At 33.6% G+C, this 23,329-nt stretch overlaps 9 protein-coding genes across 9 annotated transcripts in view; 2 read left to right on the top strand and 7 right to left on the bottom strand.

Annotated features, from left to right (window-relative positions):
- Positions 1 to 23,329, top strand: part of LOC132793957 (uncharacterized) — a 55,581-nt gene that overhangs the window by 12,984 nt on the left and 19,268 nt on the right. The gene's annotated exons all lie outside the window — the stretch shown is intronic.
- LOC132788403 (larval cuticle protein 1-like) lies at positions 1,068 to 2,017 on the bottom strand. The gene is made up of 2 exons (XM_060795825.1): positions 1,881 to 2,017; positions 1,068 to 1,820 (listed from the first exon to the last, which is right to left on the bottom strand). The coding sequence occupies exons 1-2, from the start codon at positions 1,890 to 1,892 to the stop codon at positions 1,443 to 1,445; spliced, it is 390 nt and encodes a 129-aa protein (XP_060651808.1). The 5' UTR covers positions 1,893 to 2,017; the 3' UTR covers positions 1,068 to 1,442.
- On the bottom strand, positions 4,884 to 5,705 carry LOC132788405 (larval cuticle protein 1-like). Its single transcript, XM_060795827.1, has 2 exons — positions 5,450 to 5,705; positions 4,884 to 5,389 (listed from the first exon to the last, which is right to left on the bottom strand). Exons 1-2 carry the CDS (start codon positions 5,459 to 5,461, stop codon positions 5,015 to 5,017), a joined length of 387 nt encoding a protein of 128 aa, XP_060651810.1. The 5' UTR covers positions 5,462 to 5,705; the 3' UTR covers positions 4,884 to 5,014.
- LOC132788406 (larval cuticle protein 2-like) lies at positions 7,153 to 8,099 on the bottom strand. The gene is made up of 2 exons (XM_060795828.1): positions 7,757 to 8,099; positions 7,153 to 7,696 (listed from the first exon to the last, which is right to left on the bottom strand). The coding sequence occupies exons 1-2, from the start codon at positions 7,766 to 7,768 to the stop codon at positions 7,328 to 7,330; spliced, it is 381 nt and encodes a 126-aa protein (XP_060651811.1). The 5' UTR covers positions 7,769 to 8,099; the 3' UTR covers positions 7,153 to 7,327.
- Positions 10,058 to 11,891, bottom strand: LOC132788408 (larval cuticle protein 2-like). The gene is made up of 2 exons (XM_060795830.1): positions 11,046 to 11,891; positions 10,058 to 10,985 (listed from the first exon to the last, which is right to left on the bottom strand). The coding sequence occupies exons 1-2, from the start codon at positions 11,055 to 11,057 to the stop codon at positions 10,620 to 10,622; spliced, it is 378 nt and encodes a 125-aa protein (XP_060651813.1). The 5' UTR covers positions 11,058 to 11,891; the 3' UTR covers positions 10,058 to 10,619.
- On the top strand, positions 11,829 to 12,457 carry LOC132788407 (larval cuticle protein 1-like). Its single transcript, XM_060795829.1, has 2 exons — positions 11,829 to 11,895; positions 11,956 to 12,457. Exons 1-2 carry the CDS (start codon positions 11,884 to 11,886, stop codon positions 12,319 to 12,321), a joined length of 378 nt encoding a protein of 125 aa, XP_060651812.1. The 5' UTR covers positions 11,829 to 11,883; the 3' UTR covers positions 12,322 to 12,457.
- LOC132788411 (larval cuticle protein 1-like) lies at positions 16,338 to 17,015 on the bottom strand. Its single transcript, XM_060795832.1, has 2 exons — positions 16,872 to 17,015; positions 16,338 to 16,811 (listed from the first exon to the last, which is right to left on the bottom strand). Exons 1-2 carry the CDS (start codon positions 16,881 to 16,883, stop codon positions 16,461 to 16,463), a joined length of 363 nt encoding a protein of 120 aa, XP_060651815.1. The 5' UTR covers positions 16,884 to 17,015; the 3' UTR covers positions 16,338 to 16,460.
- Positions 18,847 to 19,452, bottom strand: LOC132788413 (larval cuticle protein 1-like). Its single transcript, XM_060795834.1, has 2 exons — positions 19,357 to 19,452; positions 18,847 to 19,296 (listed from the first exon to the last, which is right to left on the bottom strand). The coding sequence occupies exons 1-2, from the start codon at positions 19,366 to 19,368 to the stop codon at positions 18,946 to 18,948; spliced, it is 363 nt and encodes a 120-aa protein (XP_060651817.1). The 5' UTR covers positions 19,369 to 19,452; the 3' UTR covers positions 18,847 to 18,945.
- LOC132788412 (larval cuticle protein 1-like) lies at positions 21,439 to 22,082 on the bottom strand. The gene is made up of 2 exons (XM_060795833.1): positions 21,977 to 22,082; positions 21,439 to 21,916 (listed from the first exon to the last, which is right to left on the bottom strand). The coding sequence occupies exons 1-2, from the start codon at positions 21,986 to 21,988 to the stop codon at positions 21,566 to 21,568; spliced, it is 363 nt and encodes a 120-aa protein (XP_060651816.1). The 5' UTR covers positions 21,989 to 22,082; the 3' UTR covers positions 21,439 to 21,565.

Genomic DNA, 23,329 nt, shown 5'->3' with positions numbered 1-23,329 from the left:
TTGAAATATCCATTATGCTTTGGATGCCGCTATGACTGCTGTTTGTCCTTCGACGGCAATTACAACTTTATCGCCCTCGCTTGAGGTTATTTTCAAAATGCCACTGTTTTTGCCGGTCTGAATGCCCTCAAAATGGTAAAGAGGTTCATCTAATTCCTCTGATTCACTTGGCTTTACTTTTTCAGTTGGGAAAGATAAAGCTAATCCAATTATAGCAAAGAGAACGAGCTGTAACAATATTAAAAATTTTAAATATTATATGAATTTTACAAAACATGAAAAGTCTTATCGTGAAGAAGCGAATGTGAAATCAAAAATTAAACTTTTTCACTTTTATTAAATGGTGTGATTTACTTTATATTTTCAACGTATTTTTCTAAATACTTTAATTTATTTCGTGAAGCGAGAATGAAACTGCAGGATAAGCTGATGCGCGCTTCTGGTTAATAATACTTACTGCTTTAAGCATTTTGATTATTATAAAGTTATAGCACGAACAACAAATGTTTATTCTTTATTCGCTCCGTCAAGGAACAGCCTTTACTTTCTAAAATACTTTCTTTCACATTCGAAATTTTTATTGCAAATTAGAGCAGTACAGGTCTCATATTTTTCCTAAGAATCAAGTTGCTGATATTCAACCTCAATTCTATACGGCGTGATTCTTCCGAAAAGAGAAAGTTTAAGTTAAATTAAAAAAAACTGAAATTTTTTTTTTGGGTTTGTTGTTTTAAAATTGCAAAATCAAATCATATCGTTTAAACTAGATTTTTTTTAAAATTTGATTTTACAAGAAGTATTTACGTGCATAATGAAAACATTTAAATATATGCATAACATTTTCAATGATTTTTAGGGATTCAATGCCAATGAATGCAAAGATTCCAACGATATGTTAGGTAAATCTAAATGTTAGGTAATCTATAAAGAGATTTAGATGTTCGTTAAGTCAACCAAACGAACGGGACCTTACCGCCTCGGCTTTTGACGATTACTACGAATACGTTTTATACTGGGAGATCGCCTGACGCATAGCTTTCTTTATTGAAGTTTAATACTATAGGTGGCTAGATTCAAATTTAGCCTTCAGTGATTGATAAATATTAAACGTAGTTCACTTATACATATTTTTCGATAGCTTTTTTTCTTCCATATTCTTGATTTTCAATTGTGTGAACAAAAGAATCAAGCTTCAATAAAGACTGCCGCTCTGTTTGAAATAATTAATTTGCTTGACGTCAGCAAAAGAATGCAAAGTATGCAACGTCAGTTTCTGAATTGACATATAAGAAATACTTTCATATTGTTGCTATTAGCAATTTGCTGCTTGTATTTGTATAGACTTATAAAATACAGAATCAAGGATGGAAAACTTAAATATTAATCGATCATCGTCATCATCGTCCAATAAGTTAGAATTTAAAGGTTAGATCACGGAAAGATTATTCCTCTTTCTCTTCCTCGGCCTCGGTTTCGGTCTCCTCCTTCTCAACATAAGGGTGAAGAGCGATCCACTCAAGAGCCCTTTGGATCTCAACTGGAATTGGTGGGGGGGTTGGCAGAACAGCGCCAGATGGTTGGTAACCGTTCTCATCAGCCACATAAGTGATCAAGACATGCTCGCCTTCGGGGGAGGTATAGTTGAAGCTGCCCTTGATGTTGCCATGCTCATCACCCGAACGCCGCTCATTGATGCCATTAGTGAGCTCCAGTTTGGACTCAAAACCATCAGCGCGCACATCTTCACTGCGATGGATGACTTCATCAGGGGTTCCCTCTGGGAAGGCTGCGGCCAGGCCGACAATAGCGCAGATCATCAACTGAAATCGGAGTCAATTATTTAGTCACTGAGAAATCCTTGCTTTGAGTTGTGGACTTACGATTTTGAACATTTTGAATATTGTGCAGTTATCGATCGGGAAACCAACTTTGACTGATAATCTAGCTCAACATCGTCTAGCTTTTTATACTTATTTTCGAAAGTCATCACGTTTTCAGCTGAAGTGCGAAAGCAAATTTTTTTAACAAAGTATATGAGAGAAAAAACGTGCTAAAATCAAGAATAAAATCGTGAATCAAGATGTATGTCAAAATTGAACCAAATAGGTTTATTCTTTAATTAAGATCGAAAATCTACAAAAAATCTAGATTGCCCAATCAAGATTAAAATCTTGTTTCAAGAATGGAAAAATCTTAAAATTAAATTATGAATGCAAAATCTGAAAATAAGATCTGACGTTCGATATTCATTCTAGATTGGATATAGTTGATATAAGATTGATAATGACTCAAATTGGAATATTAAACGTTCTCAAATCTATTCTTATTTCAAGAATGAATAAATCTTTAAATTTAACCATATTTTTTTATATTTACACATTTAAGTATGTCCTCTATTTATTTCTAATATTAATATTTCAATTATAACATATTAATATTTCAATTATAACATTTACATTTTTTATATACATACGAACGGACTATACTTTGAACCTAAGACCAACGACTTACCACACGACACAATGATTTGCGACATCTTTACTAACTGCAACAACACCTCTAATTAGGTTATAATTTTAAAGAAAGGAAATTCTTCCAACACTTATGAACAAAATCCCTTTTTTAAAGATCGAAAAGTTCTTAAATCATGATTTGCAATCTTCTTTTCAATCTAGAATAAAACAATCTTGAATCAAGATTATAATCTTATAAAAGATGTTTTTATACCCGCTACCCATAGGGTAGAAGGGTATTATAACTTTGTGCCGGCAGGAAATGTATGTAACAGGTAGAAGGAGGCATCTCCGACCCTATAAAGTATATATATTCTTGATCAGCGTCAACAGCCGAGACGATATAGCCATGTCCGTCTGTCCGTCTGTGTGTCTGTCCGTCTGTCCGTCTGTCCGTATGAAACACTGGATCTCAGAGACTATAAGAGATAGAGCTATAATTTTTTTTCGACAGCATTTGTTATGTTTGCACGCAGATCAAGTTTGTTTCAAATTTTTGCCACGCCTACTTCCGCCCCCGCAAATCAAAAAAATCGAATAACAGCCGTAATTTTAAAGCTAGAGTTCCGAATTTTGGTATATACAATAATAACTATAGTAGTTATGATTTCTGAAAATTTGGTTGCAATCAGATAAAAATTGTCGAAGTTATTAAAGAAATACTTTTGTATGGGCAAAAGCGCCTACTTACTAGGGGTCTGAGTTGCTTTGGCTGACAATCTGGTATATTGTGCCGTCTATGGTATATTTTGAATACGGTACTATGTCTATATACCAAATATACCATTCGGTATATTTTTTTAGTATTTTTGCAGTATATTTGGTATATTTTGAGAAAATACCGCAAAATATATTTCTTTTATTCCAAATGGGTAGCGGGTATCTCACAGTCGAGTACACTCGACTGTAGCTTTCTTACTTGTTAATCTTAAAATGCAAATTTAGCATAAAAATGTTATTTCAAGATTGTTCTTTTTAAGATAGAAAAAATCTTAAATCAAGACTTTTGCAATCGACATTTTTTTCTCTCTGTGTATACAATGTATACTGATAATATAACATAATAGTAACATTAAGTTTATCACTTAGCAACACACGTAGAAAAGTCAAACCAACATAACACAAAGTTACAGTTTATGCTTAGTTCTGAAACACCCTTAATTTAATCGGTTTTCAATAAACACATCCGGTATAAATCTGTTAACGTCGTAGTATAATCCATGATTCTTATTAATAGAGAAAGCTTACATAAGCAAACAATCTTCAATGAATTGCCGCAGTTATCGATTGTGTTTAATTTACAACTAATTAACCTAGTAGGTATATTGTCTCGGTTGTTGACGCTGATTAGGAATATAGATACTTAGAAGAACCCTTTTCTTTTTTAAAAGCAAAGGGTAAAAAAAAAGTTGTTTTCACATTACATTTGTGCGGAGTAATATTTAAGTAACAGTAACGTTTAAGCGATTTACCTCTGACACAATCATTGTATGTTTCTTCATCATCAAAATAAAATGCTGTAATTTACCAATATGTGGGTGACTTCAAGCATCATTATGTTTCTCAGGAAGAAGTTGTATTAGGTGTCATCCAAAAATCTACTACGAATCGTTTGAAAAAAATGTTTATATTATTGTATCATATTATTACACTTGCTAGTCGATATTTGTCTATTTGTGGGGGGCGGAAGAGCGGGTATGATCAGACGGACGAACGAGAAGGAAATTGCTATAACGTCTCGGCTGTTGACGCTGATCAAGAATATATATATTATACTTTAAGGGGTCGGAAATGCATCCTTCTGCCTGTTACATACATTTCCTGTCGGCACAAAGTTGTAATACCCTTCTACCCTAGGGGTGGCGTGTATAATTAAGTAAGGTAACGCAAATACTATTATTTTTGCAATGATTTTTAAGGATTCAATGCCAATAAATGAAAAGATTCCAAATATATGTTGGGTAAATCTATAACAAATCTCATAACATAAACATATTTAGATGTTTGTGCAGTCATGCAGATGAACGTAATTATATTGCTTCGGCTTTTGTTGATTATTAAGAATACGTTGTGTATTGGCAGATCTCTTGTCCTAAAGCTTTCATTATTGAAGTTTAATACTAGAAGTGATTAGTTTCATTTTTAGCCTTCAGTGATTGATAAATATTAAAGTTAGTTCACATTTATTTTTCGATAGCTTCTTTCCTTCCATATTCTAGATTTTCAATTGCCTGAACAAAAGAATCAAGCTTCAATAAAGACACCCGCGATGCTTGAAATAATTAAATTGGTTGACGTCAGCAAAAGAATGAAAAGTATGCAACATCAGTTTCTGAATTAACATATAAGAAATACTTTCATATTGTTGCTATTAGCAATTTGCTGCATGTATTTGTTTAGACTTATAAAATACAGATTCAAGGATGGAAAACTTAAATATTAATCGATCATCGTCATCATCGTCCAATAAGTTAGAATTTAACGGTTAGATCACCGAAAGATTATTCCTCTTTCTCTTCCTCGGCCTCGGTCTCGGTCTCCTCCTTCTCAACATAAGGGTGCAGAGCGATCCACTCAAGAGCCCTTTGGATCTCAACTGGAATTGGTGGGGGAGTTGGCAGAACAGCGCCAGATGGTTGGTAACCGTTCTCATTAGCCACATAAGTGATCAGGATGTGCTCGCCTTCGGGGGAGGTATAGCTGAAGCTGCCCTTGATGTTGCCGTGCTCATCACCCGATCGTTGCTCATTGACGCCATTCTTAGTCTCCAGACTGGCCACAAAGCCATCTGCGCGCACATCCTCACTGCGAGCGATAACTTCATCTTCCTCTACTGGGAAGGCTGCGGCCAGGCTAAAAATAGCGCAGATCATCAACTGAAATCGGAGTCAATTATTTAGTCACTGAGAAATCCTTGCTTTGAGTTGTGGACTTACGATTTTGAACATTTTGAATGTTGTGCAGTTATCGATCGGGAAACCAACTTTGACTGATAATCTAGCATAACATCGTCTAGCTTTTTATACTTATTTTCGAAAGTCATCACGTTTTCGGCTGAAGTGTGAATGCAAATTTTTCACACTTAACAGGTTTAACGTTTCTAAGGAATCTTGTTCTGCCTATAACTAAATTCTCAAATTCTAAGTTCTTCCCGGTAATACTGAATAGTAATAATTATATAACCTACAAACATTTATTGGATTAATCAATAAATAGTATATATATTTAATATCTGTATGTAGATATACTTAGTATATTATATATATATAGTAACATATCTGCTATTACTTCATTATAGAATCTTTGGATAAGCAAACCCTTACCAAAAAAAAAAAAGTAAAGCTTTTGAAAACTCAAACGTAACAACTAACAAAGCTACAGTCGAGTGTGTTCGACTGTGAGATACACGTTGTCCATTTTCATCAAAACTATAGTCTAAAATAAATTAAACTCATATATTGTAGTACTCTATTCTAAATATATCATACAAATCTAAAAAAAAACTTTATCTCCGTAAAGAAATAATAATTGCCGCCGAAAAAAATTAAATTTATCTCTTATTGTCTGTGAGGTCTAGATGCTCATACGGACGGACGGACAGAAGGACATAGCTATATCGTCTCGCCTGTTGTTGTTGATTAAGAATAAATTTTAATGAATACTTTTAATATATTTCATAATAAAATTAAAAGCCGTTTGACAAGAATGACAGCTGTTCAACGAATTCTGAGAAGACAAAATGACACCAGAAATTACTATCACCCTGCACAGCAACAAACTGACGAATTAACGCATGAAAATTGATCAGACTCATCAAAATTCAAGTGACGCTTAAAAAGTGAACCTGACGCATGGAAATAGAACGCATTCTATTATTCATTTGTTTTATTTTTGTTTTGTGAGAATGAGAAAATCCCGTTATTTGGTATTTTTTTTATACATGTTAGCAATTGGGGTAATTCAATAATATAGTCTGACCAAATTCAGTGGGAACAAATATTATGGCATTTATTGAAATCACCAAATGGTTTATTTAAACAAAATTGTTGCATTTAAGAATAAGAGTTACTATTTATAGTTCATTAAATCTGCTATTGGTTAAAGTAACAATGGATGATACATAGATAATAATCTCAGTAAATATAAATTTAATAAAACAAGAAGTTAGCATGGTCGGAGAAGAGAATATTATTTAAACAGCGCCTACATACCATAATTTCAAAAAATTCAAATCCAATTTACTGCCTATCCTTAAATTAATAAAAATTACAAATTTTTAATATTCCAATTAATTACGATAAAAGTGAAGATTTACATAAAACATACAAGTTGAGCAAATAATTTTTCATTATTATTTGTATATTGTTTATTTCCAAAAGTTAAATTACCTTCAAATATGTGCAAGACAACTTGATCGTTAGAAATTAGAGAGAATCTTTAAAAAAAAATGAATGAATTTGTATCCCTATTGGGTGCTGACGCTGATATATAATATTTTATTGCAAATATAGTAGTTAATTCATACAAATTTCTTGCGTTAACTTGATAATTAATTGTTCGATCCAAATAATCGAGCTTCAATAAAGACTCGTGCTGCTTGAAATAATTAACTTGTTTGACGTCAACACAATAGAGAGCGACGCCAATCCCAGAATTAACAGTTAAGAAATACTCTCAAATGGTTCGCTTTAAGCAATTTGCTGTATATATTTTTATACCAATATAAAATCAGGATTCAATTATGGAAATCATAAATATTAATCGATCGTCAATAGTTCAATAATTTAGAAAGTAACAGTTAGAATAGCAAAAGCTTATTCCTCATGCTCTTCCTCGGCTTCCTCCTCCTTTTCAACATAAGGATGAGCAGCGATCCACTCAAGAGCCCTTTGGATCTCGACTGGAATTGGTGGGGGAGTTGGCAGAACATCGCCAGCTGCACGGTATCCATTCTCATCAGCCACATAGCTGATCACGACATGCTCGCCATCGGGGGCCACAAAGCTGTAGCTACCCTTGATGTTGCCGTGTTCATCACCTGAACGCTGCTCATTGATGCTATTGGTGAGCTCCAGTTTGGACTCAAAGCCATCTGGACGCACATCCTCACTGCGAAGGATGACTTCATCAGGGGTTCCCTCTGGGAAGGCTGCGGCCAGGCCAACAATAGCGCAGATCATCAACTGAAATCGGAGTCAATTATTTAGTCACTCAGAAATCCTTGTTTTGAATCCTGGACTTACGACTTTGAACATTTTGAATATTGTGCAGTTATCGATTGGGATACCAACTTTGACTGATGAACCAGCATAACATCTTGGAACTTTTTATACTATTTTAGGAAGTAAGATTTTCGACAGTTAACAGGTTAAATACGTCTAAAGAAACGTGTTTTCTGTTTTTATGTCATCTGAACCAAATTCCCACGAAGTATTAAGATATATTATATATAGTAGATACTTTTGTATTATATGTACCGGAACTTGAGACTCTAGTTCTAAAATTAGACTCGCTTTTATCAATTTATAAATAGAACAGAATTGATCTGTGTATGATACGAGCATGATTACCAAATTAAGTTACTCTAACTATAAAATCTCCGATATTTAAGTGTTATATTTATCTGCACGAAAAGACTTAGCTAATTTATCGTCACGGTTCTTGACACAAATTTGAAAAGGGATGTTCTTTATGCTTTGGATATGGTTATTTCCCTACGGCTATTGGGACAAAGACTACAGGCAATCATATAAACACGGTATCTCGCCGTCGCACAATCTAAAGAAGACTGCTTTAAACAAGGTCATATATTTTTTTTATTTAATGATTTTGAGGAATAATGAAAAAAGCTATATTTAATTAAAAATAGCTTCAATAAATTAAATTTGTCCAAAACAATAAGATTTAATAAAGGCATCATTAACACATAAGCTAACCAATCATATTATGGTTTAATAATTTTTAAGTAAAAGTAAGAAACAAGTAATTATATACGAATTTCATTTCATTTTTTTTTTAATAAAGAGGACAGTATATATTGGTTTATTAACTTTTTATAATTGCAACAGTTATTCTTCAATACTCTATAACGACTTTTTTAAGACAATAACAAATGCTGTCGAAAAAAAATTATAGCTCTATCTCTTATAGTCTCTGAGATCTAGGAGTTCATACGGACAGACGGACAGACAGACAGACGGACATGGCTAGATCGTCTCGGCTGTTGACGCTGATCAAGAATATATATACTTTATAGGGTCGGAGATGCCTCCTTCTACCTGTCACATACATTTCCTGCCGGCACAAAGTTATAATACCCTTCTACCCTATGGGTAGCGGGTATAAAAAGAGTTCTTTTGTATGCATGATTCACTGGGTTAATGTTAACTCAATAATGAAATCCAGACAGGCTTCAGCAACAATTCATATTACAATACATACTATTAGTATGCTCGACTGTCAGCTACCCATTTTCAAAAAATATTATCAAATTAAATATCTTAAATATATCACTTAAAAAAACGAAATACAGAAAAATACATATATATACCGAATTATATATTTGTATATAGCTATATACTATCATTTTCAAAAAATAAAATATTTTTATTCTATTATATATTTTAAATATACACCACATTATCAACTGAATCAACTACGAATTGCATCGACTGCATTAATTCTTAAATAACTCCTACAATTTGTATACGATTACAATTAGTTTTAAAAAAATTTAGGTGCTGCAGTTACTTACCAAAAATCGCTCAAAAAATTTAATACAAACTTCGTCTGTTTGAAAGAATTACAAGTACCGGCGCAAAAATTATATCTCTTGTATTCTCTGATCAAGTATGATAGTATCATCCCGACTGTTGACGCTGATAAATAATATATGTATATACTTTTTGGGGATGGAGATACCCTCCTCAGACTTTTGCATTTTCTGCTGGCAGAAAGTTATAATTCCCTTTTGCCACATAAAAACACCCAGGGAAAAGCATTATGCTTGGTTATAACACCAAAGATTCCTAAATGGGAGCAAAATTCTAGAATCCATAAAATTATATTTTATTTCGAAAATTCTTGAATTAAGAAATAAACTACTACTACTATAAATGTATTGTTAGTCAATCCTCATCCAATTCCAAATTCGAATTGTTATGAAACTAAAAGTAAGAGTTTGCGTAAATAATGAATTAGGCTTATTTTAATTCATTACCCAATTTGGAATAAAAGCAAAATATTACGGTATCAATTTTAAAATATACTAAAATAATATACCTCAAAAATACTTTAAAACTCGTCAAATGATATAAATAATATATATTGATATGGTACTACATTTAGTATATACTATAGAGTGCAAAATATACCAGATTGGGAGCCAATGCAACTAAGACCCCTAGCAAGTAAGCGATTTCGCCCATACAAAAGTCTTTTTTTAATAACTTCGACAAATATAAAATTACGATTGTCATTAGAGTTTTGTTAATTTGTGGGTGTGGCAAAATTTTGAGGAAACATTATCTGTATGCAAACATAAGAAATGCAGTCACAAAAATGTATACCTCAATATCTTATAGTCTCTGAGATCTAGGTGTTCATACGGATATACGGACTTGGCTAGATCGTCTCGGCTGTTGACGATGATCAAGAATATATATACTTTATGGGGTCGAAGATACCTCCTTATGCTTGTTAAATACATTTTCTGCCGGCACAAAGTTATAATACCCTTATACCGGGAATAAAAACGGTAAACCCTACTCATTATTTTAATCGTTGCCTTCAATGATTGCTAAATATTGAATTTAGCTCATACACATTTCTCGGAATTTTTAAGCCTCACTTACGCTAGAAGCTGAATTGTCCGAACCAAATAATCAAGCTGTTGAAATTATTGAATTATTTGACGTCAACATTATAATGTGATATTTGCAACGTCAATCACTAAAAAAAATTTCTCTCAAAATTTTGCTAGCAATTGACTGTATGTATTTTCATATCCGTGTAAAATCAGGATTCAAGGATGCAAAACTTAAATATTTATCAATCTTCAATAGTCCAAAGTACGATAGAATGTGAAGGTTGGTGATCTAACTAAGCTTATTCGTCATCATCTTCATCGCTCTCGTCCTTCTCAACATGAGGGTGGGCAGCGATCCACTCAAGAGCCCTTTGGATCTCAACTGGAATTGGTGGGGGGGTTGGCAGAACTTCGCCAGATGGATGGTAACCGTTCTCATCAGCCACATAGTTGATTAGGATGTGCTCGCCACCGGGAGCGACATAGCTGAAGCTACCCTTGATGTTGCCGTGTTCATCACCCGAACGCTGCTCACTGACGCCATTGGAGATCTCCAGCTTGGATTCAAAGCCATCTGGACGCACATCCTCACTGCGAAGCTTAACTTCATCAAGGGTGGCATCTGGGAAGGCTGCGGCCAGGCCGACAATAGCGCAGATCATCAACTGAAATCGGAGTCAATTATTTAGTCACTCAGAAATCCTTGTTTTGAATCCTGGACTTACGACTTTGAACATTTTGTTTATTGTGCAGTTATCGATCGGTAAACCAACTTTGACTGATGAACCAACATAACATCATAGAGCTTTTTATACTATTTAAGGAATTCACCGGTTGTTTTGACAATTAACAGGTTTAATTCTTCTAATCAAACTTGCTTTCAATATAAGTAAATTCTCAAGAAGTTATTATCATACAACTATAAACACTTTAAGCCATTTTATAGGCCAAAAATCTGACGCACGCATTAGAGTCATAGATTGTCAAAGTGACAGTATTTGATACTCTATCGAACCTGTTGAGTGCATTGCTATATATTTATTTAGAATATGTTTTTTTCAACTTTTGTTGACTTCGCCACATTTATTGTGTACAATACATGTCGTGACTAAAGCCTTTTTCATTGAAAAATATTTTATAAGTAAGAAAATATACGTAACGGGAGAAAAGCAAATTGGACTTCGTAAAGTACATATGTATGTTGTTGTGTAAGGTCAAGAGGTGAGCTGTGTTTGAACTCTTAGAACTCTAAGCGAGCGAAAGCAAAGAAAGACTAAATCTCTTTTAGATTTCGGACACGCCCCCTTCAATTGAAAAAGTAATGAATGAAACTTTAGAAAGAATATAAGCATTCCGGTACACATAATAGTATCAACATTTTTATGATTCTCGAGAATTCGGTTGCGAACGGTTAAAAAACTGGAAACGAGTTTTTAGAAGTTTTTAACCTGTTAATTGTCAGAAATCCAATGGATTCCTAAAATAGTATAAAAAGCTCTATGATGTTATGCTGGTTCATCAGTCAAAGTTGGTTTACCGATCGATAACTGCACAATATACAAAATGTTCAAAGTCGTAAGTCCAGGATTCAAAGCAAGGATTTCTCAGTGACTAAATAATTGACTCCGATTTCAGTTGATGATCTGCGCTATTGTCGGCCTGGCCGCAGCCTTCCCAGAGGGAACCCCTGATGAAGTCATCCATCGCAGTGAAGATGTGCGCGCTGATGGTTTTGAGTCCAAACTGGAGCTCACCAATAGCATCAATGAGCAGCGTTCGGGTGATGAACACGGCAACATCAAGGGCAGCTTCAGCTATGTCGCTCCCGGTGGCGAGCATGTCGTGATCAACTATGTGGCTGACGAGAACGGTTACCAACCATCTGGCGATGTTCTGCCAACTCCCCCACCAATTCCAGTTGAGATCCAAAGGGCTCTTGAGTGGATCGCTGCCCACCCTCATGTTGAGAAGGAGGAGAGCGATGAAGATGATGATGAATAAGCTTTCGGTGATCTAACTGTCACATATTAACGTACTTTGGACTATTGAAGATTGATAAATATTTAAGTTTTCCATCTTTTAAGCCCGACTTTACACGGATATGAAAATACATATAGCAAATTGCTTATAGCAACAATCTGAGAGTAATTTTTTTTAAGTTAATTTAGTCTTTCGACGCACATATCGGATTCTAATGTTGACGTCAAACAAGCTAAATTATTTCAAGCAACACGAAAGTCTAATCGAAACTCGAATTTTTGATCGTACAATTAAAAATTGAGATCACAAAAGGTGTCGAACTTCCGAGAAATATGTACACTGATAAAAAGCAATGGGAAAGATTGTTTCGAGTGAGAGATATCCGATATCCGATATGTAACAGGTAGAAGGAGGCATCTCCGACCCTATAAAGTATATATATAACATATGTTATTCTTAATAAGCGTCAACAGCCGAGACGATCTAGCCATGTCCGTCTGTCCTTCTGTCTGTCTGTCCGTCTGTCCGTATGAACACTTAGATCTCAGAGACTATAAGAGATAAAAACATAATTTTTTTCATATCAATATTTATATTTGCACGCAGACCAAGTATTTTTCAAATTTTGAAGCCAAAGTTTTTGAAAATTTAGTTGAAATCAGATAAAAATTGTTATATAAAAAATATTTTTGAATGAAGAAAATCGCCTATTTACTACAGGTCTTAGTTGCTTCGTCTGACAAACTGGTATAGCCATAAGCATAGCCGATGGTATATTTGAGTATTTTTGAAGCATATCAATTTGGTATATTTTTGCGATAATACCGCACTATTTTGACTCGACTGTAGCTCTATTACTTGTTAGTATTAAATTTAAGTTTTGAATCAAGTACGTAGGCACTTGGTCAATAGCAGAATTTATTCGCTCCAGAAGTGTATCACATAGCATAAAAACTTTCAACTTTGGCGAACCCATTAATAAGGGAATTAGTTTACATTTATTTGCAATCAATTAGATTAATAAATTTACATTTAATGTCACGTTGCAAGCGTCAACTAGCAAAAACGTCAAACAAATCTTATCATCATCAGTACACTGAGCAATGCATTAAAATAAGAGGAATTTTATTTATAAACAAAGTGACACACCAGATGTAACTCCAACATATTTATAATAAAAATATTGAATTCTATCGAAACGGTACTTGAAGATCCTCTGAATTAATACCTCAGTGTAAATATAATCTTATTTATAAGTTGTTTAATTGCAATAGATAAAAGTTACAATAGTTTTATGTTATTTTTCAGAAGAGGAATAAAACAATATCTCTTTAACAAAACAGAGCTTTCAGTAATATAAGGAACAAACATGTAATTGGATGAGTTAATTTGGATAAAAATGTTGTCGATTGTTTCAAGTTGACAAAGTGTCAGTAAGGTTTAGGAAATTTTAGTCTGCACGCTCGCATCATAATAACAATGATCAGTTTGTAATAAACAGTTTTCATAAATGTGGAATACTTAATATAGCATAAATATCACATTAAAAAAGTAAGAAACCTAAAATCGAGTTTGTTCGACTGAAATACTTAACTTGAAGAAAATCAAAACAAAGCGAGAGCACTATTATACCTGATTTATACCAAAAATACAGAAGATATTCAGAAAAAACAAGTAAGAAAGTTACAGTTGAGTGTGCTCCACTGTGAGATACCCGCTACCCATTTTCAAAATATACCAAAAATACTAAAAATATACCAAATGGTATGTTTGGTATATTGATATAGTTCACCATTCAAAATATACCATAGACGGCACAATGTGCCAGATTGTCGGCCAAAGCAACTAAGACCCCTAGTAAGTGGGCGTTTTTGCCCATACAAAAGTATTTCTTTAATGACTTCCACAATTTTTATCTGATCGCAACCAAAATTTCAGGAATCATAACTACTATAGTAATTATTGTATATACCAAAATTCAACTCTAGCTTTAAATTTACGCTTGTTATTCGATTTTTTTTATTTGCGGAGGCGGAAGTGGGCGTGGCAAAAATTTGAAACAAACTTGATCTGCGTGCAAACATAACAAATGCTGTCGAAAAAAAATATTGCTCAATCTCTTTTAGTCTCTGAGATCCAGTGTTTCATACGCACAGACGGACAGACATGGCTAGATCGTCTCGGCTGTTGACGCTGATCATGAATATGTATACTTTATAGGGTCGGAGATGCCTCCTTCTACCTGTTACATACATTTCCTGCCGGCACAAAGTTATAATACCCTTCTACCCTATGGGTAGCGGGTATAAAAACTTTAATATACAAACGTAGCAAATGTATTTTTTATATGTTGTATATATCGATATACTATAAATAATTGATTGCCTAGCAAAGGAATGAAGACCTGACAGCTGCAGCTATTTATTGTTTTATAACATTCTTTGTTAAATAACTTCCAAGATTTGTATCTGATAACAACCAAATGAAGAAATCGTAATAAATAAATAATATTGTATGAACCACAAATACCTTTGAAATTATATTTGCTATTCTATTGTTTTTGCTACAGTTTTGCTACAATGTTTCAACTGTTGACATTGATCATTTCAGGCCTTCTGCCTGTTACATATGTACATACATATCCTAGAAACACTAAACACTTGTACCTTGTAGGTACCGGGTATAAATATGTATCTGATTTATCAGTATTCAAATACAAACAAACTTGCGACCAGTGGAGAGGCACTTGATATCGTTCAGGAAACAGGAAACTAAAATCCAATCAAGAAATTTATCCAGAAAATTCTTAGTATCATTCAACATTAACAAAACCTCGAGTCGTCGATGGATACATCCATTCAAATTCTCTGACGAAAATCATAAGAGGCCGGGCTCATTAAAATCATCAAGAACTATCAAAAGATCACGATCAGAAAGCGTGTTAAAAACGTTATTACTTATAGAAAAAATGACCGAAATACAAAGCCTCATAAGAAACTGGAATATTAGAATAGGATATACAAATATTATAAAAGTACAGAAACATAATTCTAAAGCCACCAGCTCAATATAAAATCTGAGATCTAACAATTTAAATTAGAGCATTGGAAGCATTTAAACACGATAGCAACGCAACATATACGTTGGTATATGCAAAATTTACTAGAGCAAACTTCAGTGTCAAGAATTTCATGCTTTAACTAATAAAAGCAAAGAAATAAAATGGAATATATATTTATATATACTTAAAATATATATACATTTTGAAAGTTAAGAGGAAAAGAGGATGCTAGTTTTTCCAGCCGATAGAAATAGACTAATAATAAACTTAGAATTAGAAAATTATTGAATTAGCAGGTGTTCTGCTCGAAACTCTTTACAATAACTCTTACTGTAATGCTCAGCTCAAATTCTTGCCTAAAAACTTGTTTAGCGGTAGCACAGGAACAAGAGAAACTAGGCCACTATTGTAGAAGCTTTAGTAAGAGCTGAAAAGATTAAATTAACCATCCCAAACTCAACCAAAAGCATAATTGGAGCAGGAACTGAAGTAATGACATTCAAAGAAGCGTTACCATTATTTGGGACTTTGACAATTATAGAATGTTGAGAAGTCGAAGGACTAAATGACATCAGTTAAACAGCGGACGGGACGGACAAAGTGGGAAAATATAGAGGAGCTGAAAGTTCATTTGAGAGAATAGACTAAAACGTTTTGTCCTTTTCACGCTTCAACAACTTCATACACTTAAACTCTGAATCTAACGTTGAAAAATTATCCAAAAGTTTTTAAAACCTGAGAATAAATCTGACAAGTCAGGCAACGCCGAAATATTCCAGCAAATATTGCGTTCAATATCCCGAATTCGTTAATAGTTTAAAAGTCGTTATACTTTACCTTATTAATTCAAAATCAAGCTTAAGTTAGACACATCTATATCCAATCGGTTGATGACGCCGCTCAAAAATATGTATTCTTGCTGTTGGCACAAAGCTACGAAACCTTTTACCCAAGGGGTATAAAAATAACTCAAAAATTTTGCAATAAGCAATTTGCTGCATGTATTTATACATGAATGAAAAACTTAAATATTTTCGATGTCAAGCAATAATCAAAGGTAGGATTCATCAAGCATTCAGTGCGTTAGATTTTCAGTAGCTTAGTGCTCAACCGAAGGATTAGCTGCGATCCACTCAAGAGCTCTTTGAATCTCAACTGGGATTGGTGGTGGGGTTGGCAGAACAGCGCCAGATGGTTGGTAACCGTTCTCATCGGCCACATAGGAGATCTGGATGTGCTCACCGTCGCTTGAGATCCAGCTGAAGCTGCCCTTGATGTTGCCGTGCTCATCACCGGAACGCTGGTCATTGATGCCATTGGATGTCTCCAATTTTGAGTCGAAACCATCTGGACGGATATCCTCGCTGCGAGAGATGACACCATCTACTTCGTCTACGACTGGCACACCTGGGAAGGCTGCGGCCAAGCCAACAATAGCGCAGATCATCAACTGAAATCGGATTTATTTTATTAGACATTGGAAGATCCTTTCTTTGAATTATAGACTTACGAATTTGAACATTTTGTATATTGTGCAGTTATCGAAGAGCGAACCAACGTTGACTGATGATTTAGCATGGCATCATCTGCCTTTTTATACTAATATTTTGGGATCCAAAGAGACATAGAGACCTTTTCAGTTGCAATGTGAATGCAAATTTTGGGCAAAAATTAACGAAATACTGGTTTACTGCCTTAAGTTAAGCGACATTAAACTCGTTTTCATTTCACATAACTGCTCGAACATTGCAAATTGTGGTTTGGTTCTTTTTTAATATATAAGAATTAATTAGAGTCCAGAAATTATTTTTTCCATTAATTTACATTTATAACCAACCCGAACACGAGCGAATCAGGTTATATCTGGCCTTTTCCTAATGCTAGCACTGACCTTTATCAAACAAATATATTGAAAATATTTGGAAATGTTGAAATATAATGTTTAGATATATATTTGATATATTTGATTGTTGTTTCAAATTCATAAGGGAAAATGTTAAGGAAATTGTAATTATATGTAGTGTATAATTTTCCTTGATTCCACTTATATTGCTGCGTTCTCACGTCAACTAAAATTTTAATTAATGCACATACAAAAAAACAATTTTTTTAAAACGAGACGTCGAAAAATATTTATAAACCAGAATTTGAATATAATATTAATTGTCGATTTGTTTGATTTGTTCGTGTGTAAGATTATATAAAAGGGTAGGTGGCTGTTATAAAAGCACAGCTATAAGTAAATATGATTAAAGAATTCAGAAATTTGTTGTAATTATTTATAGCGTCGTCAATTTTCTTCAACTCATAAATATTAAAAATTACAAAAATCATGCAAGATTTGATTCTTCTGAAAGAACTTGAATAAGATTAAGTTTGTTTTAGATTTTTTCTAACTTCTGCCAGCGCAAATCGAAAAAAAATCTAAATTTCGAGCAAGTGTAATTTTAAATCGAGGGCTCAAAAATATCATATTTCATTGGTTTGGTTGACAATCTAATAGTATATCGATATGGTATATCTTTTGATACATATTAATTTGGTATATTTAAAGATTGATACCGCACGATTTAGTATTTATTAAAAAATGAATAACGGGTATCTCACAGTCTAGCATATTCATCCTAAGTAGCTTTTACCGTCTGGTCTGTGCCAGACAAACGACTTGTTATACTATGTATACATATAAGTAGATCATCCAAAACACGCGCTGTATATATTAATGTATATTTATGAGTAAGAGAATTTTTCAAAGATTTCTCAACTATCTTAATACAATCATGCGCAATATTTAAAAAAGAACTTGAAACACAAATTGCGTTTCTGTTTAATTTGTTTCTGTTTTCGAAACTTTTCTATGGTGCATATTTCCCTTTTCGTCGAATGAGGTTTTATCTATCTCAATTGTTATAATTTTCCATCGCCTTTGTTTTAAATACTATTTAACATTGTAGACTAATAATTAAAAATGAAGACAATGAATTCTCTCATTCATCCCATTCATATAGTAATAGCATTGGATAATAAATAATTTTAATAAATGCTAATGGTAAGTCATTTGATTTTCGAAATATAGATGTCATAAATAACTAAACAATAATAAAGCTACAGTCTAGTGGCCTCGATTACATAATGAATAGAAACAACAAACATACTATAAGTTAAATTTGATTAAAATCAGGAGAGCTTATCAATTGCGAGAATTATGGCAAGATTATCATGGAGTATGAAATATACACAAAACAGGTCATCTCCACAAAATTGTCACTTGAATAACCATTAAGTTTTTTATATAATCGCTTCCTAATATCCAATAAAGTTTAAGTCACAGTGGATCTTCTTACAGCGGACACCTCTGTTAACTTTTCTTCTATGAGCTACATTCAATTGATGTTGACACAAACTAAAAGTAGATGGTATAAAAATGTCCAATCGATGATTACTAAAAAAATAATAAACTGTTTGCATTGTGCAATTTGCTGCATGTATTTTTATACTCGTAAAAAATCATGTATCATGAATGAAAAACTTAAATATTTTTGAAGTCAAGCAATAGTCATAGGGATCATCAATAGTTGAATGGCTTAGTGTTCAACCGAAGGATGAGCTGCGATCCAATCAAGGGCCTTCTGGATCTCAACTGGGATTGGGGGTGGAGTGGGCAGCACTTCACCAGATGGCTGGAAACCATTCTCATCAGCCACATAGGTGATCTGGACATGCTCGCCTTCGGGGGAGATGTAGCTGAAGCTGCCCTTGATGTTGCCGTACTCATCGCCGGAACGCTGGTCATTGATGCCATTGACTGTCTCCAGTTTGGACTCAAAGCCATCTGGACGGATATCCTCACTGCGAAGGACGACACCATCTACTTCGTCTACGACTGGCACACCTGGGAAGGCGGCGGCCAAGCCAACAATAGCGCAGATCATCAACTGAAATCGGATTTATTTTATTAGACATTGGAAGATCCTTTCTTCGAATTATTCACTTACGAATTTGAACATTTTGTTTATTGTGAAGTTATCGAACAGGGAACCAACGTTAACTGATGATTTAGCATGGCATCATCTGCCTTTTTATACAAATTGTTATAGAACCCAAAGAGAGTTAGAAACCTTTTCAGTTGCAATATTAATGCAAATTTTGGGCAAAAATTAACGAAATACAGGTTTTGATGCCTTCAGATAAGCGACATAGAACTTGTTTCACATAGTTGCAAAAACAAAACTGCCCCAAAATTGCAAATTGTGGGTTGGCTCATATTGAACATATTAGAATTCAGTTATTTAAATTTTCTTTGATCCCACTTATCATGTGAACTAAAATTTAAATTTATGCACATACAAAGAAAAATAGTTTTAAAACGAGGTGTCGAGTAAAACGTATAAACCGGAATGTGTATAAAATGTTAAATGGCGATTTGTTTGATGTGTTTGAATGTTAGATTATATAATAGGGTAATTAGATGGTATATAAAGCACAACTATAGGGTAATACGATTAAAAAATTCAGGAATTTGTTGTAAGCGTACAGAGAGTTCATATTTTCGCAACTCGGGTATATATTATAAATTACAAAAATCATTTAAAATTTGATGGTATCATAATGTAGAAATGCCTGCAGGAAATATATGTAGACAACAGAAGGAGTCATCTCCCAAAAGGTGTAAATATTCTTGATCAACAACCAAGACAATATAGCCATGTCCGTCTGCCCTATGAATTTCTATAGCTCAGGGAAATAGAATATACAACATATTTTCCGATAGCACTTTTAAGAAAGCTACAGACGAGTGTGCTCAACTGTGAGATACCCGCTACCCATTTTAAATACAAATATAAGAATCATATTCCAATATTATTTTCAAAATATACCGAAAATTCTTAAAAATACTAAAAATATACCAAATGGTATATTTGGTATGCCAATATAGTACCAAATTCAAAATATGCCATAGACGGCACAATGTACCAGATTGTCGGGCAAAGCAACCCCCTAGTAAGTACGCGTTTTTGCCCATACAAAAGTATTTCTTTAATACCTTCCACAATTATCTGATCGTAAACAAATTTTCAGTACTCATAAATACTAAAGTTATTATTGTATACACCAAAATTCGCAGCTCTAACTTTAAAATTACGCTTGTTATTCGATTTTTTTTGATTTTCGGGGGCGGTAGGGGGCGTGGCAAAAATTTGAAGCGAACTTGATCTGCGTGCAAACATAACAAACGCTGTCAAAAAAAATTATAGCTCTATCTCTTATAGTCTCTGAGATCTAGGTATTCATACGGACGGACGGACAGACGGAGATGGCTAGATCGTCTCGGTTGTTGACGCTGATCAAGAATATATATTTTTTATAGGGTCGGAGATGCCTCGTTCCACCTGTTACCAACATTTCCTGTCGGCACAAAGTTATAATACCCTTTTAGCCATGGGTAGCGGGCATAAAAATTTTAACAGAAGATTGCATTTATGTTTCTTTTGTTTCTCTATTCGAAACTTTTTTATGGTGCATATTTTTCCTTTCGTCGTAGTAGACGAAGCTTCACTGCGTTTATCGTTATAATTTTTGTTCGCCGTTGTTTTAAATACTATTTAACATTTTAGACTAATAATTAAAAATGAAAACGATGAATTCTCTCATTCGTCCCATTCATATAGTAATAGCATTGGATAATAATATGCTTTAATAAATGCTAATGGTAAAGCCATTTGATTTTTGATATATAGGTGTCATAAATAAATAGACAATAACAAAGCTACAGTCTAATGTGCTCTATTATATAATGAATATAAATAAATAACATAAGTTCAATTTGATTAAAATCAGAAAAGCGTCTCAATTGCATAAAGAATATGCCAAAATTTTGTATAATTTGTGCTATGTATGAAATAGAGTACGAAATATACACAAAACTGGTCAGCTCTACAAAATTGTCACTAAATAAATAATTATTAAGTCGATCTTCTCCCAGCGGACACCTCTGTTAACTTTTCTTCTGTCAGTTACATTCATTTGATGTTGACACAAACTAAAGTTTCCTAGGTTGATGAATACTAAGGAATACATTTGTTTGCATTATGCAATTTGCTGCATGTATTTTTATACTCGTATAAAATCATGTGTCATGAATGAAAAACTTAAATATTTTTGAAGTCAAGCAATAGTCATAGGGATCATCAATAGTTGAATGGCTTAGTGTTCAACCGAAGGATGAGCTGCGATCCAATCAAGGGCCTTCTGGATCTCAACTGGGATTGGGGGTGGAGTGGGCAGCACTTCACCAGATGGCTGGAAACCATTCTCATCAGCCACATAGGTGATCTGGACATGCTCGCCTTCGGGGGAGATGTAGCTGAAGCTGCCCTTGATGTTGCCGTACTCATCGCCGGAACGCTGGTCATTGATGCCATTGACTGTCTCCAGTTTGGACTCAAAGCCATCTGGACGGATATCCTCACTGCGAAGGACGACACCATCTACTTCGTCTACGACTGGCACACCTGGGAAGGCGGCGGCCAAGCCAACAATAGCGCAGATCATCAACTGAAATCGGATTTATTTTATTAGACATTGGAAGATCCTTTCTTCGAATTATTCACTTACGAATTTGAACATTTTGTTTATTGTGAAGTTATCGAACAGGGAACCAACGTTAACTGATGATTTAGCATGGCTTCATCTGCCTTTTTATAAAAAGTGTTATAGAACCCAAAGAGAGTTAGAAACCTTTTCAGTTGCAATGTGAATGCAAATTTTGTGCAAAAATTAACGAAATACAGGTTTTGATGCCTTCAGATAAGCGACATAGAACTTGTTTCACATAGTTGCAAAAACAAAACCGCCCCAAAAATGCAAATTGTGGGTTGGCTCATATTGAACATATTAGAATTCAGTTATTTAAATTTAATTTCATTTAATTTAATTTTGGTTTGAATTAAATTAGACATGAAACTCAAACTAGTAATGAATTCTTCCCACTGTCTCCTATATTAAGACAGACCTTTGTTATGGTAATGTATTTCAAATATTTAAAAACATTTCAAATATAATAAAAAATATTTCCGGTATTTATTGTTACTAATTGAACGAGGCGATGGGAAATAATTTGATCAAGAAAATATACATATATATATACATATATCTTTGTTGATAACAAATGTCAATGACGATAAAATATTGTAAAGTGAGAAAGCTACTGTCAAGTGTGCTCGACTGTGAAATAATCGGTATCCATTTTTAATAAAATCAAAATAGTGCAGTATTTCTTTAACATATACCAAATTAATAATTGGAAATCGTAGATTTTATTTGGTATACTGATATGCTATTACATTGAAAATATATTGTAGAATACAAAATATGCGTGATTCGAAAAATCTAAAATATACTGCGTGCAAAAATAAAAATATATAGTGAAAATATTTGGAAAAGTTTAAATATTATGTTTAGAATTTCAGCCGACAATATATTTAATTCTTGTGTTTCAGATTCATCCGGGAAAATATTAAGGAGCTTATATGTTAATTGTGTGCAATTGTTTATTTTCTTTAATCCCACTTATCATGCAGCAATGTCATATGAACTAAAACTTGAATTTATGCTTATGCAAAGAAAAATAATTTTAAAACGAGGTGTCGAGTAAAACGTATAAACCGGAATGTGTATAACATGTTAACTGGCAATTGGTTTGATTTGTTTGAATGTTAGGTTATATAATATGGCAGTTAGCTGGTATACAAAGCAAGACTATAGGATAATAATTATAAATTATTATTTAATTATTTACATGTTCCCTCTACTCGGATATATATTATAAATTAAAATCAATCATTAAAAACGGCACTTGTTATACGCGCTACCCATAGGGTAAAAGGGTATTAAAACTTTGTACCCACAGGACGCATCTACGAAACCATAAAGTATATATATTCTTGATTAGCGTCAAAAACCGAGGCG

The sequence above is a fragment of the Drosophila nasuta genome, chromosome 3, assembly GCF_023558535.2.
Source record: "Drosophila nasuta strain 15112-1781.00 chromosome 3, ASM2355853v1, whole genome shotgun sequence".
In the NCBI taxonomy this organism is placed as follows: domain Eukaryota; kingdom Metazoa; phylum Arthropoda; class Insecta; order Diptera; family Drosophilidae; genus Drosophila; species Drosophila nasuta.
Note: the sequence above shows the minus strand (reverse complement) of the source record. Positions and strands in the feature narration are given on the sequence as shown.